The sequence below is a fragment of the Fusarium oxysporum genome, chromosome 8, assembly GCF_000149955.1.
Source record: "Fusarium oxysporum f. sp. lycopersici 4287 chromosome 8, whole genome shotgun sequence".
NCBI lineage: Eukaryota > Fungi > Ascomycota > Sordariomycetes > Hypocreales > Nectriaceae > Fusarium > Fusarium oxysporum.
This window is the reverse complement of record NC_030993.1, coordinates 343,964-357,380: the sequence shown is the minus strand read 5'-3', so window position 1 is coordinate 357,380 and position 13,417 is coordinate 343,964. Positions and strand designations below refer to the sequence as shown.

General features: G+C 48.2%; 6 protein-coding genes across 6 annotated transcripts; 3 read left to right on the top strand and 3 right to left on the bottom strand.

Annotated features, from left to right (window-relative positions):
- Positions 1-142: 142 nt before the first annotated feature.
- On the top strand, positions 143-2,180 carry FOXG_02760 (uncharacterized protein). The gene is made up of 2 exons (XM_018380223.1): positions 143-400; positions 455-2,180. The coding sequence occupies exons 1-2, from the start codon at positions 272-274 to the stop codon at positions 2,141-2,143; spliced, it is 1,818 nt and encodes a 605-aa protein (XP_018236445.1). The 5' UTR covers positions 143-271; the 3' UTR covers positions 2,144-2,180.
- A 365-nt stretch (positions 2,181-2,545) lies between these two features.
- FOXG_02759 (uncharacterized protein) lies at positions 2,546-3,525 on the top strand (the record flags this gene model as incomplete). The annotated part of the gene is made up of 2 exons (XM_018380222.1): positions 2,546-2,867; positions 2,938-3,525. 2 exons carry the CDS (start codon positions 2,546-2,548, stop codon positions 3,345-3,347), a joined length of 732 nt encoding a protein of 243 aa, XP_018236444.1. The 3' UTR covers positions 3,348-3,525.
- Positions 3,526-3,748: 223 nt separating this feature from the next.
- On the bottom strand, positions 3,749-4,594 carry FOXG_02758 (uncharacterized protein; the record flags this gene model as incomplete). The annotated part of the gene is made up of 1 exon (XM_018380221.1): positions 3,749-4,594. The coding sequence occupies one exon, from the start codon at positions 4,592-4,594 to the stop codon at positions 3,749-3,751; it is 846 nt and encodes a 281-aa protein (XP_018236443.1).
- A 1,280-nt stretch (positions 4,595-5,874) lies between these two features.
- Positions 5,875-8,238, top strand: FOXG_02757 (uncharacterized protein; the record flags this gene model as incomplete). Its single annotated transcript, XM_018380220.1, has 1 exon — positions 5,875-8,238. One exon carries the CDS (start codon positions 5,875-5,877, stop codon positions 8,236-8,238), a length of 2,364 nt encoding a protein of 787 aa, XP_018236442.1.
- A 376-nt stretch (positions 8,239-8,614) lies between these two features.
- On the bottom strand, positions 8,615-8,872 carry FOXG_18400 (uncharacterized protein; the record flags this gene model as incomplete). The annotated part of the gene is made up of 1 exon (XM_018398474.1): positions 8,615-8,872. The coding sequence occupies one exon, from the start codon at positions 8,870-8,872 to the stop codon at positions 8,615-8,617; it is 258 nt and encodes an 85-aa protein (XP_018236441.1).
- Positions 8,873-10,258: 1,386 nt separating this feature from the next.
- Positions 10,259-11,725, bottom strand: FOXG_02756 (uncharacterized protein). Its single transcript, XM_018380219.1, has 2 exons — positions 10,379-11,725; positions 10,259-10,295 (listed from the first exon to the last, which is right to left on the bottom strand). Exon 1 carries the CDS (start codon positions 11,524-11,526, stop codon positions 10,561-10,563), a length of 966 nt encoding a protein of 321 aa, XP_018236440.1. The 5' UTR covers positions 11,527-11,725; the 3' UTR covers positions 10,259-10,295; positions 10,379-10,560.
- Positions 11,726-13,417: the final 1,692 nt, after the last annotated feature.

Below are 13,417 nucleotides of genomic sequence, written 5' to 3'. Positions count from 1 at the left end.
ATTCTGCGGCTCCTATTACGGGCTGTTATAGGTCCAGTAATTTCACCTCGGTTGGTGGTTGGCCTTGTGTTATGTAATACAGCTATGAAATAGATCGAATAGGCAGCAAGGGCGGGTGGGGTGGACAAGCTTTTTCACATTAGTTGAGAGGAACCTTGCAGAAGGTGCCATTGTGTGATGCCCTTCCTGCAAGTACCGCATATTCGACATGACTCAAGAGGTCTAACAGCTATCAATAATACCTTGTGAGATTTTTCGCATTGTCCAGATCATGAAAAGGTTCCGAAAACGCTTTCCCGCAACTTTGAAAATGCATGGTACGCCTCCAGACAAACCGAAAAAGACCACTATTTATCGTACCCGAACCGGCTGTTATACGTGCCGCACCAGACGCCGCAAGGTATCGTATCAATAACCATGCAATTGTCTATTTGGACCAGGCTAAGCATTCTAGTGCGATGAGGCTAGACCAGAATGTGCCAACTGCGTCCGGCTGGGCTTCAAGTGTGAAGGCTATGGTGTGAAGTTGAGATGGACAAATTATGCGAAAGAGCACAAGTCAGCAGCAAAGGGCATCGATTCTCACCGTACGACAAAGAGAGCTCTTATTCCCAAAGCTGCGATAGGATCACCAGCGTTGCCGGAAAACCTACAATTTCGGTCATCATTCCCCTTGGGTTCAGATGGGCGAGATTCTTTACTCTTACGACATTTTGTCACCGACATTTCGACGTCCTTGGCGCCGTTCGTGGATGATGTAACTGGGGATCTGTGGTTACATCCCTTTCTAAGACCAGCTATTATGTCCCTTGCCGCTGCCAACCTCCACCAGCTGCATCTCACGAACCAAGGATTCCCATCTGGAGACTCAGCACCATCAAGTAACCCTCAAATGACCACCGTAAGTCTTTACAAGAAGCAGGCAATTTCTTTGTACGCTACGGCCGTCAAGACGCTCAGCAATGCTAGCCTGGAGGGTAGCGACGCTGTTGGTCTGTACCTGACTGCTGTTCTCCTTCTTTCACTCTTCGAGTGGGACTTTGGGAGCGCTGGATCTTACTTTACCCACTTGGATGGCGCTGACACTATCGTGTGCTTGGGGTTCGAGAATATCATCAGTCTCCCATGGGGACCATTGATCTTGCGAAGCTGGGCTAAACTGCGCCACACGAAATTTACCCGACAACTACCTTTCAGGCCACTTGAGAGGGAAAAGTTCAGCGAAACTCATAGGAAGATCTCACAGTTGTCCAGTCGAGTTCTCGTTGGAACGGGGAATCTGCAAGCACTTCTTACGGATGCGTTCGCGCTGCGCAACCGCCTAGTCCTTCAGATATGTTCAGAAAAGCAAGGGATCGAAGATCATTGCACACTTCAATACTGGCGACTATGGTACTCAAAGGTATTCGGATTTCCTTACGCTTCAGAAGTACAGGGCCACCACTTGACGGAGATGCACAAGTCTCAAGTCCTGGACGGCCTTTATCAAAATGAAGTGCAGCTTCGCGTATGGCGAGAAGCGCTACCAAAGATTGCAGAGCCGATCGTTCCTAAGGCGCTATCGAACGGTAATATTGATTGCCGAGGTAGCTCTTTACAACATATTCTCCCCTGGACCTTTCTGCAACAAGAACATGTGTTGAATTATCTCAATTATCTCACGGGTAAGATCATATCCTCGCGAGAAGTACTTGACCTCTATCTACTCAACGACGAATTCCCCGACCCTTTGCTACCCTTGCATCCACTGGTTGTCGATGCATTATCCGTGACAGAGGCCCTAGATCCAGAAAGTTCCATCAAGTACGACATATACGGTAATGGCCCCTTGTGGATATTTGGGACATTATCTACATGTGCACCTGATCTTAGAGTTGTGAACTACCTTTTGGATGTGGTATTACCACGCTTTCGCCCATTCGGGAGTTGCGGGCCTTTGCTGGAGACTATTATTCAAGAGACTCAGATCATCACTTGCATCAAATCAGAGATTGAAAGAGGCAGATTGACCCTTCTGTGCGATCCTGATGTTGTCTTGACCGATGACTTTGCCCTCGACGAGGAATCCATGGTGTATACAAAGATGGCAGTGGTGGGACGGCATAGACAAGGATTTCATAGAGATGTTGTAGCTGTAGACTGAATTGTTGAAGTTATTCCAATATAAACTATAGTGATGGCCTCTGGAGTCAGGACTACGAAGTATTCGACTCGCCGTGGGCAGCTTTTCCGTCTCGTCACAGACGTAAAAATAGTCTGTGGGCCGGGAACCTCCAATGTCAAAGCTTGGGCTGATTTGCATTGACTAATGAGATCCACTACCAACTCTCTGTTGAAGAGCTAGTCTCCATCAGGCAACCAAGAGCGCCCTGTCCAATGAGAGAAGAGGGCAACTATACATCATAACACTATAAGCCTGTGTATACTTAGATATGGAACAAAAATGAGTCAGATACTCAGGTGGGCCGATAGAATCCCGTATGAGCTGGGCTATATATGTATAGCTATTTGAATCCCGGTCTTCTCTTCAAACCCAAGCAAAACAATGCGCATACGAATCGCGACAAGAGATGACATCCCTGCCGCGGGGGCCATCATGGCAGCTGCATACATCGACGATGAACAAGATGCATACATGTTTCCTGGTCGAAAGAAGTATCTCAAAAAGTATTTGAAAACAAAAGAGAGCATTGTTCGTCATGGGATGGACGATCCAACCGGAACAACTATCGTTGCTGAACTTGAAGAGGGGGATGATGGCTGGACTGGACAATCTGAGCTCATGGGATTGTGTATCTGGTATCGAGATCAAGAGAAGGACGACGAGAAAGCAGTAGAGCCAGAGACAAAAGAGCCTCTCCTAAAAAGCAAGTCCCCTTCGGTGCCTTCAATTATGCCCCTGCCGTCTTGAATCCAAAGCCCTAACACACATGACAGGAATCAAATCATATATCAGAGGCCTTGAAGCTGTTGACTACATGACAGACATGCTAGACCCTCTTACATCAGCTTCTAACGCCGCAACCATGGCCCGCACTTGTCGCCTGCCATCTTCAAAACGCTACTTCGGCACCGACCCAGGCGATTGCGCCATGTATGGTATTATGGACATCGCTGTCGATCCAAGATACCAAGGCCGCGGTGTTGCGAGGGAATTGGTAAAATGGGGGATGAATAAGGCAGCAGAGGAAGGTGTCCCAATTGAGTTGTCAGCAACTCCAGCAGGATCTGGACTGTACGAGAAGCTGGGCTTCAAGAAGATTGGCGTTTGGCGATGGAAGCCTGGTATGGAAGGTGAGGATGGTATGGGAGGATGGGATATAATGTGGTGGCAGAAAGACCAGTGATTCTATATTAGGATGGTATCTTTCGCCTGTTTTAGGGAAGATGATTACAGACCTGGGCTGGCTTCCAGGCTACCCTTATCTATCCCTTCTATCTGACAGACGGAGGGGTGTAATAAGCTAGATATCAGTTGAGGGATTTGGAACCTTCTTCTAAAGATAAGGAATCGATGTTCCGAGGTGTGAGTGAATATTGCAATTAATTATATGACACTTTTCTAAGTCCTGTGAGGTCATTCATGATGCGTCCCTCGAGGTGGCCGAGAAACGACATCAAACGGCCTTCTCAAGTGTCAGGTTCCGTTGGCACAACCAATATCATAGGACTACCCACCAGCTTGTCCACAGTCTTCGCAGCCCTCGTCATGACCCTCTTTGTGAATCCAATTGCTCATCAACTCTTATCACAGAACACCATTGCCCAATCTCAAATCGAAAAAATCAGGATTCATCTCCGCCCAACAATCAAGCTTCTTATTCTCCTCAGCGGTCCAAGGATTTCTCAACCGCCCAGAAGCAAAAGGGTTATACTCCTCCTTCTGACTCTCATCAACTCGGTTCTGCGACTCTTGAGCCACGAGATCCATAATCAGAGGTGTCGTACGACAGATCTTCGAATACAGCTCCGGCATGAATCGGACATTTCTGCAGCAGTATAGTCGAATGTACGCGATAACCGGGCGTTTTTGAAAGACTCTATGCGGTGCTCCAGGGCCGTGTCTGTACAGCCACTCTCCATTGAACTTGTCTACGAACCATCTTCTTCGGGATTTGCCGTGGACGAGTAACTTCTGAATCAACGGTTCGAACGTTTGCAAATGCTCTCTCTTGTCTACCTTTGACCGACAAGCGTTCTCCATGAGTTGTAGGTCATGAACACTCTGCAACTTTATACCATACTGGCCGTATAAAATATGAGAGGAATGACGCGCGTCAAAGAAGACTTTCTGGTAGGATGGAGAATTGAGGATGCTTCGTAAACTGGCGCCGTAATATCCTCGCGTGGAGAATGCCTGATTTGCGAGGACGTTGATATCAACAAGGTATAATCGTCGGCGAAAATCTGTCCCATAGCACAGCAGGATCGTCAACAGGTTGAGTTCTCCATTTCCGCCGAGACTCTTTTGCTCAATGTCGATGTACAGTAATGGGAGACTGTTTCTCTGGGAGGCGTTGAGAACTGCGATACCGTCGGCGAGAGATTTTACTCCTTGGATTGTGCTGATGACCTCTACATCTGAGTTTGGCATTTTCCAGGGTTGCATAGTTGTACGTGTTTTGGTTGTCTCTTTCTCGGCTTCGTGCTGGACAAGAATGTTTATACCTAGACTGGCCTTATGGTAGGTCTGTCTGTGTCGGATTGAAAAAGTGTAATAATTATGTATTTCTTAGCACCCTTGTACTAATTTTATATTATTTCGTCTTCATATATACATATTCTTTTCTTGAAGAATTAATTTCGTGAAGCGGCGGGGACCTGCCATCCTATGGCTCGCTGATCCGATTGAATTCATGGCTGACGATGCCAGACAGATAACGACAGCTCCTAGAAAGTTAAGCTTCAGTTCAGTCCTCCTTTATCAAAGTATCTGCCATATGGCAAACGTCCAACGTATCACATTTTATACGTTAGAGTTTGCGAAGTGCGCACAAAAGTAAATCTGCCGCCGTCCATTACAAGAGTACTGTAAATCTATTTAGTCCTAGGGTATGAACAACCTACAATAGACAACCCTAACTTTAAATTGTAGGGCTATCTCCCAAGGTTTTCGGCAGAACCTCAAGTGTTCGATTGGTTCCAAACGCGCTTCTCGGAGACCATGCGCTTGAGAAATATCATTACCGATAACATGGGACTTTCTCTTATTTTCAGGGGCCTCGTTCAGCCCAGTGACAGAATGGGTGAGTTATTGATGACGCTATTTGACCAAGCGCGGCACTTTAAAGTTCTAGATTTCCGCGAGTGGATCAGATACAATATCACCAGTTCAAAAAGCATGTCACCACCTCATGTTTATCAACATGAATTGTGTAACTAATGGCAAAATATCAGCAACTAGATCTACAAAGAACCTCCATTTATGCAAATTATAGTACTGTAACCACTGCTTGTTGTTGTAAAGTGATGTCTTCATCTCGTACTCCAGAAGAGGAAACGCGTTGGAAAAATGACAGCCACAGTCCCTGACGCTACACTTGATTAAGCATAAATCTCTGATTCAGACCCTTTTTTCCATCGGCCAATATCCTTCAATGGGTTCCATGGCTGAGCTGAATAATGACCTAAGATCCGACACAGTGGAACTATTTGGGAGCTATACGCAACTATTGTTTGTCCACTCACAAGTCAGGGGCAAAGCGCAATACCTTTATCTGCCGTGTAACCGACGATGTGATAATTAGTTTAGGCATAATAAGACTGATTCCCAGAAATTTGCCTGTTGCTTTTTCCTTTCTTGAGTATCCGTATTATTCGTGAGTGTTCGTCCTCACAGCCACTCTTTCATCTTTCCCTACACGCTCTTTAACGATGCGCTCCGTCGTAGCCCTCGCGGCTTTGGCCCTTAGTGGCAGCCTTGATCTCGCTGCTGCCAGCCTCTGCAAGCCTCGCCCTTCTCACCTCAGCTCCGCTACAACCGATCTCACCCCCTCCGATACCGCGACTTCAGCAGCTGCTTCCGAGACCGCCGGATCCGTTGTCATCAAGAGCGTCGTCGACGGTGGCGGTTTCTCAGTCGCTCCTCCTGAAGGTGGCGTCCCAGGCTTCACTGTCGATGGTGATGCGACCATCGTCGTTGGGCCAGGTTACAAGGGGGATGGAAGCAAAGACTCAGGCTGTCTTTCGCTGCAGGCTAATGGCGACAAGAAGCGTGACCTTGGAAGCTTTGCTGGTGTTGCGCAGTCGCTAGATCAGTTGAGCTTGACTAGGCCTTACACCGTCCGCTTCTTCTACTTGGTTGTTACTGCACCGTCGCTGAACTTCTGCCAATTGACTGCTTCGCTTGGTAGCCAGACCTTCTTCCAGACTTGGATCATCAGCTTTGGAACTAGTGTGCAGTGGGGTATGGCTCTTGAGCAGGTTACTGCTGCTCAACGCTCTGCACCTCTGTCCATCTCTATGAACTGTCTGGTTGGAGGGTCTGCTCAGGTGTATGTTGACTCTCTTTTCATGTCTAACCAGGTTACGCCTGCAACCATTAACGATCATCCTCTTGATCTTGGTGATTCGGATGCCTCTATCTTCACTACCACTTCATCTTCTGCTATTCAGACAACCACCTCTAGCAAGGTTGGAACTACATCTGTGCCTCCAATCATTCCAACCCATGCTGAGAGCTCAGATGCGTCTTCTAAATCTGCTACACCCGGTACTGGAAGTCCCAACACCCAGCCTACTGGCAATCATACACCAGTTACTGACAGCCCTCACACTGTTCCTACTGGCAATAACACTCCCGGTCCGGTTGACAGCCAAACCTCCGCTGCAGGCAACACCCAAGCTACTACTCAGCCTGGCCCTCAGACTCCCGGCGCTCAAACTCCAGGTGCCCGGACTACTACATCCGACACAGAAAAGCAGACCAGCACTGAATCAGCTGCTACAAGCGCCTCTACATCAAGCGGCAGCTCTTCCCCTCGCCAATCCTCGACCATCAAGCCCGATGGCCCCGTGAGCCGCGTCTGCGCCAACGTTGGCACATCCTCCATCGCCGGTCGCGGATGCGGTATGCAGCCTTACAACAGCGCCGGAGCCTACAGCCGCTTCACAAGCAGCAACTACCAAAAGGAGGACTGCGCTGCTCTCTGTCTCGCTGATGAGAACTGCAAGTCTTTCGAGTGGAGCTATGGCAACAACTGTGCCAACGAATGTCGTCTCATCGCCTCTGTCTTGAGCGACGTTCCCGTTGGTAACACAGGTACCCAGTTCACCTCTTATGACCGCAGCTGCATCATTTCCAAGCCCTGCCCTAGTTTCCCCGAGGATAGTATCTGTATCAACAAGATGGGCAGCACTCCTAACAAGGGCTGTGTCCGTCGTAAGGGAACGCTCAAGTCTTGTGCTCAGGAATTCGCGACTCTTACTGTCCAGCCTTGCGGCGGCGGAGATCAGTGCAGAGACATGTGCGCCATGTACGCTGATTGTCAATCTTACTCTTACACTTCTCTCCTGTCACAGAGGAACTGTAAATTGTATGCTGGTACTACCGATGAGATCACCGATGAGGGAGGTAGCGATTACTTCTCTGATATCGGCTGCTGGGCTTGCGGACAGAACATGGGTTTCTCAACATATGGTCTTCTTACCAATGATAATGTTGTTCTCCCCGAGATGACATGTCAGGCTCCTACCAAGGCTGTCGCGGATACACCTACCACCTTCAACACGAGAACCACTCAAGCCGCTGAGTCTACTTCTTCTTCAGCCGCCGTCCAGCAGCCCCCAACCACCACCACAGAGTCTGCCAGCTCTACAGCTACCGTCATGACCTGCCCCACTGGCATCGCTGCCCCCGGATTCTGTCAACCTCTCGATAGCCTCCCTACTCAATCCGTTTCCCTCCCCGGCATCATGGACCACTGGCCCCAGAGCGACGGTGACATCGAGCCTCCTGTCCAGCGGACCTGCAACGCCTTTGGTGTCAAGAAGGGCGGCTGGTGGGGACGCACTGTTCAAAGCAACAGACGTCAAAACACCATGGAGGACTGTGCCCTTCTATGTCGCGAGGAGGGATACTGCGAGGCTTTCGGTCTCGATACGACCAGCGGGTGGGGCAATCAGTGTGCTTTGTCGACTTATAAACTTGGTACTGAGGGTATTGATCTCAATGTCCCGTATTCCTTCTGGTGGAGCGATCTGGATTGTTATGAGTGCCATGATTGTCAGGCTGCTTGAGGTCGCTGATGAACCTGGGAGATGTCTGGGCTATACATGTTAAGCACTGGTATCTCCAAGTATTTTACCTTTTAGATTCGCTGTACACAGGATAGAAGTAATAATAATCGGCATACATAAACTGCTAGTCTTAATAACAAGCACTTGACCACGCCGCAACCACCGAGCCTGAGGTCTCGTAGAGAAATGCGACCGGAGTAGATGCACTTGGCATATCATATATGTACAAGTCAAGGCCTTATGGCTTTCGAGAAGTCAAAGGAATGCTAAAGACGATCGATTGATACTGAGCGTTACAACCACCAAAGAATGAAGAAGCTTTCTCATCTTCCAGCGCCTAAAAACGCCATTATCCGCCACCAAAGATAACCACTATCTACTCGTCAGTACCTCTGAAGTATTCGAGACCACCTGCATGATCCAAGTGCAAGCGTCCAATAATGACACCTTTGACGTCCTTGATGTCATGGCCAGTCTTCTTGATAGCTGCGTCGAGCTCCAAGTCTTCGCTATGCTCTCCCCGAGCAAAGATGTCGGCGAGCTGAGGCCCCCATACCTCTGGGTAATCCTTGCCTGCACCTGTTTCGTAAAGGAAGAAGCCGTCTTCGGGGTGTTCGATAAGGACAGAGATCATGACTAAATCTCTTCTCTTGCTCTCTGAAATTGGATGGCTGGCGGTACATACGTTCCCCTGCTCATGTCATCTGGGTGATGGTCTGTGACCTTGGAAATGGAGGACTGACAAAGGGGAGAAAAACGGCTTCATCTACCACGAGATTGCCGATATGGAGAAGCCACATCCGCGTCCCCTAGACATAGTTAGTAAAGTACAAAACAGCGATCTCGGTCATCAAAGGCATACGTCGGGAGCCACTTGATAGTGGGGCTGCATTATGCAAGGCTAGGTTGCTCAGAATCGGCGTTCAATTGACTTGCGTGATCGTTACTAGAAGCAGCACCTGGAAACAAGACCTGTATTATTTCTGAAGAACTGAAATCAACGGAAACTTTATAAAGGATAGTCTGAGGTTTAAATATTCGCATTGATGTTAAAAGTTGCTGCGTTATGGTCAATTGCGAATATCCAAAATCTATGCCATGCGACATCAAGCGGACAAACCTACGCACCAACTAGCCAGTAACTTTCGTTTCTTGACCACTTACATGCTTGACAAAGATATAGGTAATACTATCTCCGAGCGACTGCTTGCCCTTTCGATTGAGCCTAAACACAAGTACGCAGAATATGGTTGGCTAATAAGCTTACAGCGTCGTATTATCCCGTCTTCTCATGACGTGGTAGTCAAAACTCTCTCTGCTTTCCGCAGAACTGCCGGTCTTCAAACGCCGAAAGTCCCAGGTCTACATAGCCCCGTGCGCATATTCCATCTAGATTTGGAAGGCTTAGTCGAGTCGAAGGGATTTGCGGGGAAACTGCTCCGACGCTTTGATTGTTAGGAAAGCAATATGTTGGACATGTGAAAGCCAGATCAGCACTAGAGACCAAGCCTCCAGTGAGCATAATAACCAGAGTTCAAATGTAGGCCTTATTTTGAGAATCATATTAAAGGTCGCCGCTTTTTTGATTTTGTTAATCAGATTACTTCTACGAAATCCTCTACAAGGTTACTTAGCTATTTATTGCAGCAATCCTTCGGCCTGCCCAGGCCCAACTAGGTCAGATCCTACTTCTTCACGGACCTTGCTAATTACACTGAATGGTCGAGCAACCTCAAACCGCCATATCTCTTCTATTCAAGCTCTCTTCGACCGCTTGACCGTCAATAGTAGGGCCGTAGTTTCACAACTATTATTATACCTATCAGAGTCATGTTTCCAAGGCCTAGCAGACCTGGTGTCTTTACGTTCACAGTGATGTCTTTCTATAAAGACAGTAATAGAATCTGCTGTAGAGCAGCTGTTGGCCAATACAAATACTCCATGTCCCCCAGGAGGTCGCAACATTTGGTTCAAGAAAGGACTTATTTGGACCATTGAGCTCACCAACCACGATACTGGAGACCTTCAACCAATGATAAAACCGGCGGTGTGTCGTACTATGGCCATACAATTAATGTCAAACATTAAGCGGGTTCTTATACTCGGAAAACAAGAAGAAGTGATGGGGGAGATCACCTACCTGGGCTATTTTAGTGAAAGATAAGAGCTTATGAATCTTAATGTATCTCTATTGATGTTTCTAGTTGCAAGAATGAAATCTACATATTGATCGTAACATTACTAAATGAGTGGGTTGATTACATTAATTGAGTCATGAACCGTATTTCGCATATCCTTCCTCGTCCTCGCATGTAAAACTCTTTAGTAAGTGTAAACCTGTTCGGGACCAAGGTCACCGAACTGTCCAGAGCCAAAAGGATTGGATGGGGTAGTTGTGACCTTCTGGCCGTTGACGTCAGGAACACCAAACCAGGCAAGTTCCTTACCCTTGACAACTGTGATAACAGCAAAAGCAGGGGCAGGTTCAGTTACATAGCCCCAAGAGACAGTGAATTCAGAGCCATCAGTGCAGGGCTCGTTAGACCAGCTCTCGGTGGCAGCATCTTTACCGGGCATACGGATGATAGTACACCGCTCGGTCTTTCCATCTGCACCAGGTGCGATCTCGAAGTTATAATCACAGCCTTCGTTATCCTCGCCGCAGTAGCGAGTAAGATCCTTAATGGTCCAAGCCTTGCCATCAACGGGCTCAGGGCTGGGGTAGGTGATACCCTCAGTGCAGTCGCCGGTAGGGGCGGGCACGGGAGCGGGTTGCACCGCAGTCTTGGAGCCCACGGGGTAGGTAAAATAGCTTGATGGGCAAGATCCGGGGTGAGCAGGGTTGCATCCTCCAGGAATACCAGGAATGGAGGTGAAAGTCTCAGCCGGAGCAGTGTAGGTCTTGGTAAAGTATGAAGAAGGGCAGGAACCGGGATGGGCAGGGTTACAACCACCAGGAATGCCTGGAATGGAAGTGAAGGTCTCGGCTGGGGCAGTGTACTTGTTGGTAAAGTACGATGAAGGGCACGAGCCGGGATGGGCAGGATTGCATCCGCCGGGAATCTCGGTTTTGGTTGGCTGGGCAAGCGATGCTGTAGCAGAAGCGCAATACTCGCGGTTGCGAGCATTATCTTCGCCCACGCAGGCAGTTAGAGTGCATGAGCATGCAACCTCTGGGGTTCCCGCGGCAATGCAAGATTTATAGGCATCCTGGCACTCATCGCGGCGGGATAGAGGGGCAGCAGAGACTGCGGAAGCCACGGCCAGAGCGATGATAAGCTTGTTCATGTTGAACTCTGGGCGCGTAAGACTGATGCAGTGGATAGAGTCTTGGGGAATGGAAGAGTTGAATGTTTGTCTGAGAAGTAGAGAGGCTGGTGCTGATGAGGATGATGGAGTTGGTCCGGTCTGAAGGTATTCAATTGCATTTTATACCTCCCTCTCGTTTATCCTTGACCCGAGGATCCGTCACTCAGCTGCCCACTCTGCCCAACCTCTCGTATAATTAGAGTTCTGTGATCAACAGCCGTGAATTAATGATATCATAAGGGTTCTAGCGCAGAAAAAAGAATCCGCGCCAATCCTTAGCCATCCCCATATTGTTTAAGTGCAATCCCAAAGAAGCAATAGGTTATGCCAAGCCTCGTATTCGACATCATAATCATGCTGAAATAGACCTGCCCACGTTCATCTTAGCTGAATTTGTTTTGGCCGGAAATCTGGCGTTGCCGATGAACCGACCACTTTCGGGCACGCTGCTATCTGATCTACAGTTGATACGATTCCCGGCCCCACTAACACGAGATTATGGTCCTAGCTACCCAAGAGCCGAGCATGAAAGAAATCCTGCTTCTACTATTGCATGGGCAAAGTTCAATCCACCTTGAACTTGCCGTCTTCAGGTTTAATTTAAAGGGTACGTAGATAGAAGAGTGGCGAATAACCTCTTGGTAATACAAGTAAAAGCTCAACAGCACTTAAGCTTCTAGCAGCATTAAAAGTACAAGCAGCACATAGACCTCCAGAGTGTATGTCTGTGGGCTACGCCTAAATTCAGCAACGATGGTGCACGACTCTCACTGATTTCTACCTTATCGGGCCCTGGCTATCTTATCTCGCCAAGAACAATGCTCTCGTACACAATCGTCATCTGCCTTATTGACCTTCAGCGTCTTCACATTCGTGGCGTTCACATTTCACAAGAAGATGGTACTGTTTGGTCCATTGTGACATTTTGCTTTTTAGAATCAATGCTATTTTCTTAACCGATGCTACATGTTCAACTCTCCCTGGTCATCCTAAGTAGCGGGGAGCGGTTGATGCTGTCTACAAGGTTGACGGCCTTCTTGGGGGGATAAGTTCTGTCCACTTGTACGAAGACTTTTTCCAGGAATAAGACATCAGTCAAAATAATATTGCTTGTTACTAAGACTTTCTAGCGGCCGAAGATAATTCTTTCGCATTTTTTTAACATTCTTTAATTGCCGGTGAAAGTGGTATTCTTACCGGAATTGGAGTACTGCCAACTGATTTAACGTTTAGCGCTGTTTGTAGGGTCAGTTATAGTCCCCCTGGGCGCAGCCCCGTATACTACAAGTGTGTCTGATGCTCCTGTATACCCCATCCGCCTTGAGCTAATACCTCCCGTCCCGACTGATTTATGGCTTGACGTTGGCTCGATTGACGCCTCCACTAATGCCGCTGCCACTGCCGGCAGCCTAGCCGCTAATTGTACCTAGACTACAAGGCATCATCAGAAGAAATACTTATATACACGATTGGTGCCATATGCCATGGCGGCGCTCTATGCGATGACATCCTTCGAGGCAAATGTCCAGGTGCAGTAAGACCATAAACCATACTAGCTATCTATGTGACAACGCCGCGTGTCATCATCATTGTGCCCAGCCGTGGCATAATAAATAAGGGACAGTAGAGGAAAAGAGGCACATTTATCATTGGCTCAGATATGCTCACTTGCCTCGGAGGCCAGATGCGGAATCCATTGCGCGATTTCCTGGCCCCTGTCTCTCGATCGACATGATTACCATGCACGTCGAGAAACATGTCACTGGTGCTTATGACACATCACTTCCAACGGTCTTCAATTACCAGGGTCCTGTGCCAAGTTCTTATCCCAGCTCGCATCACCGATATCCGAAAATGCCCTGATGCAGCA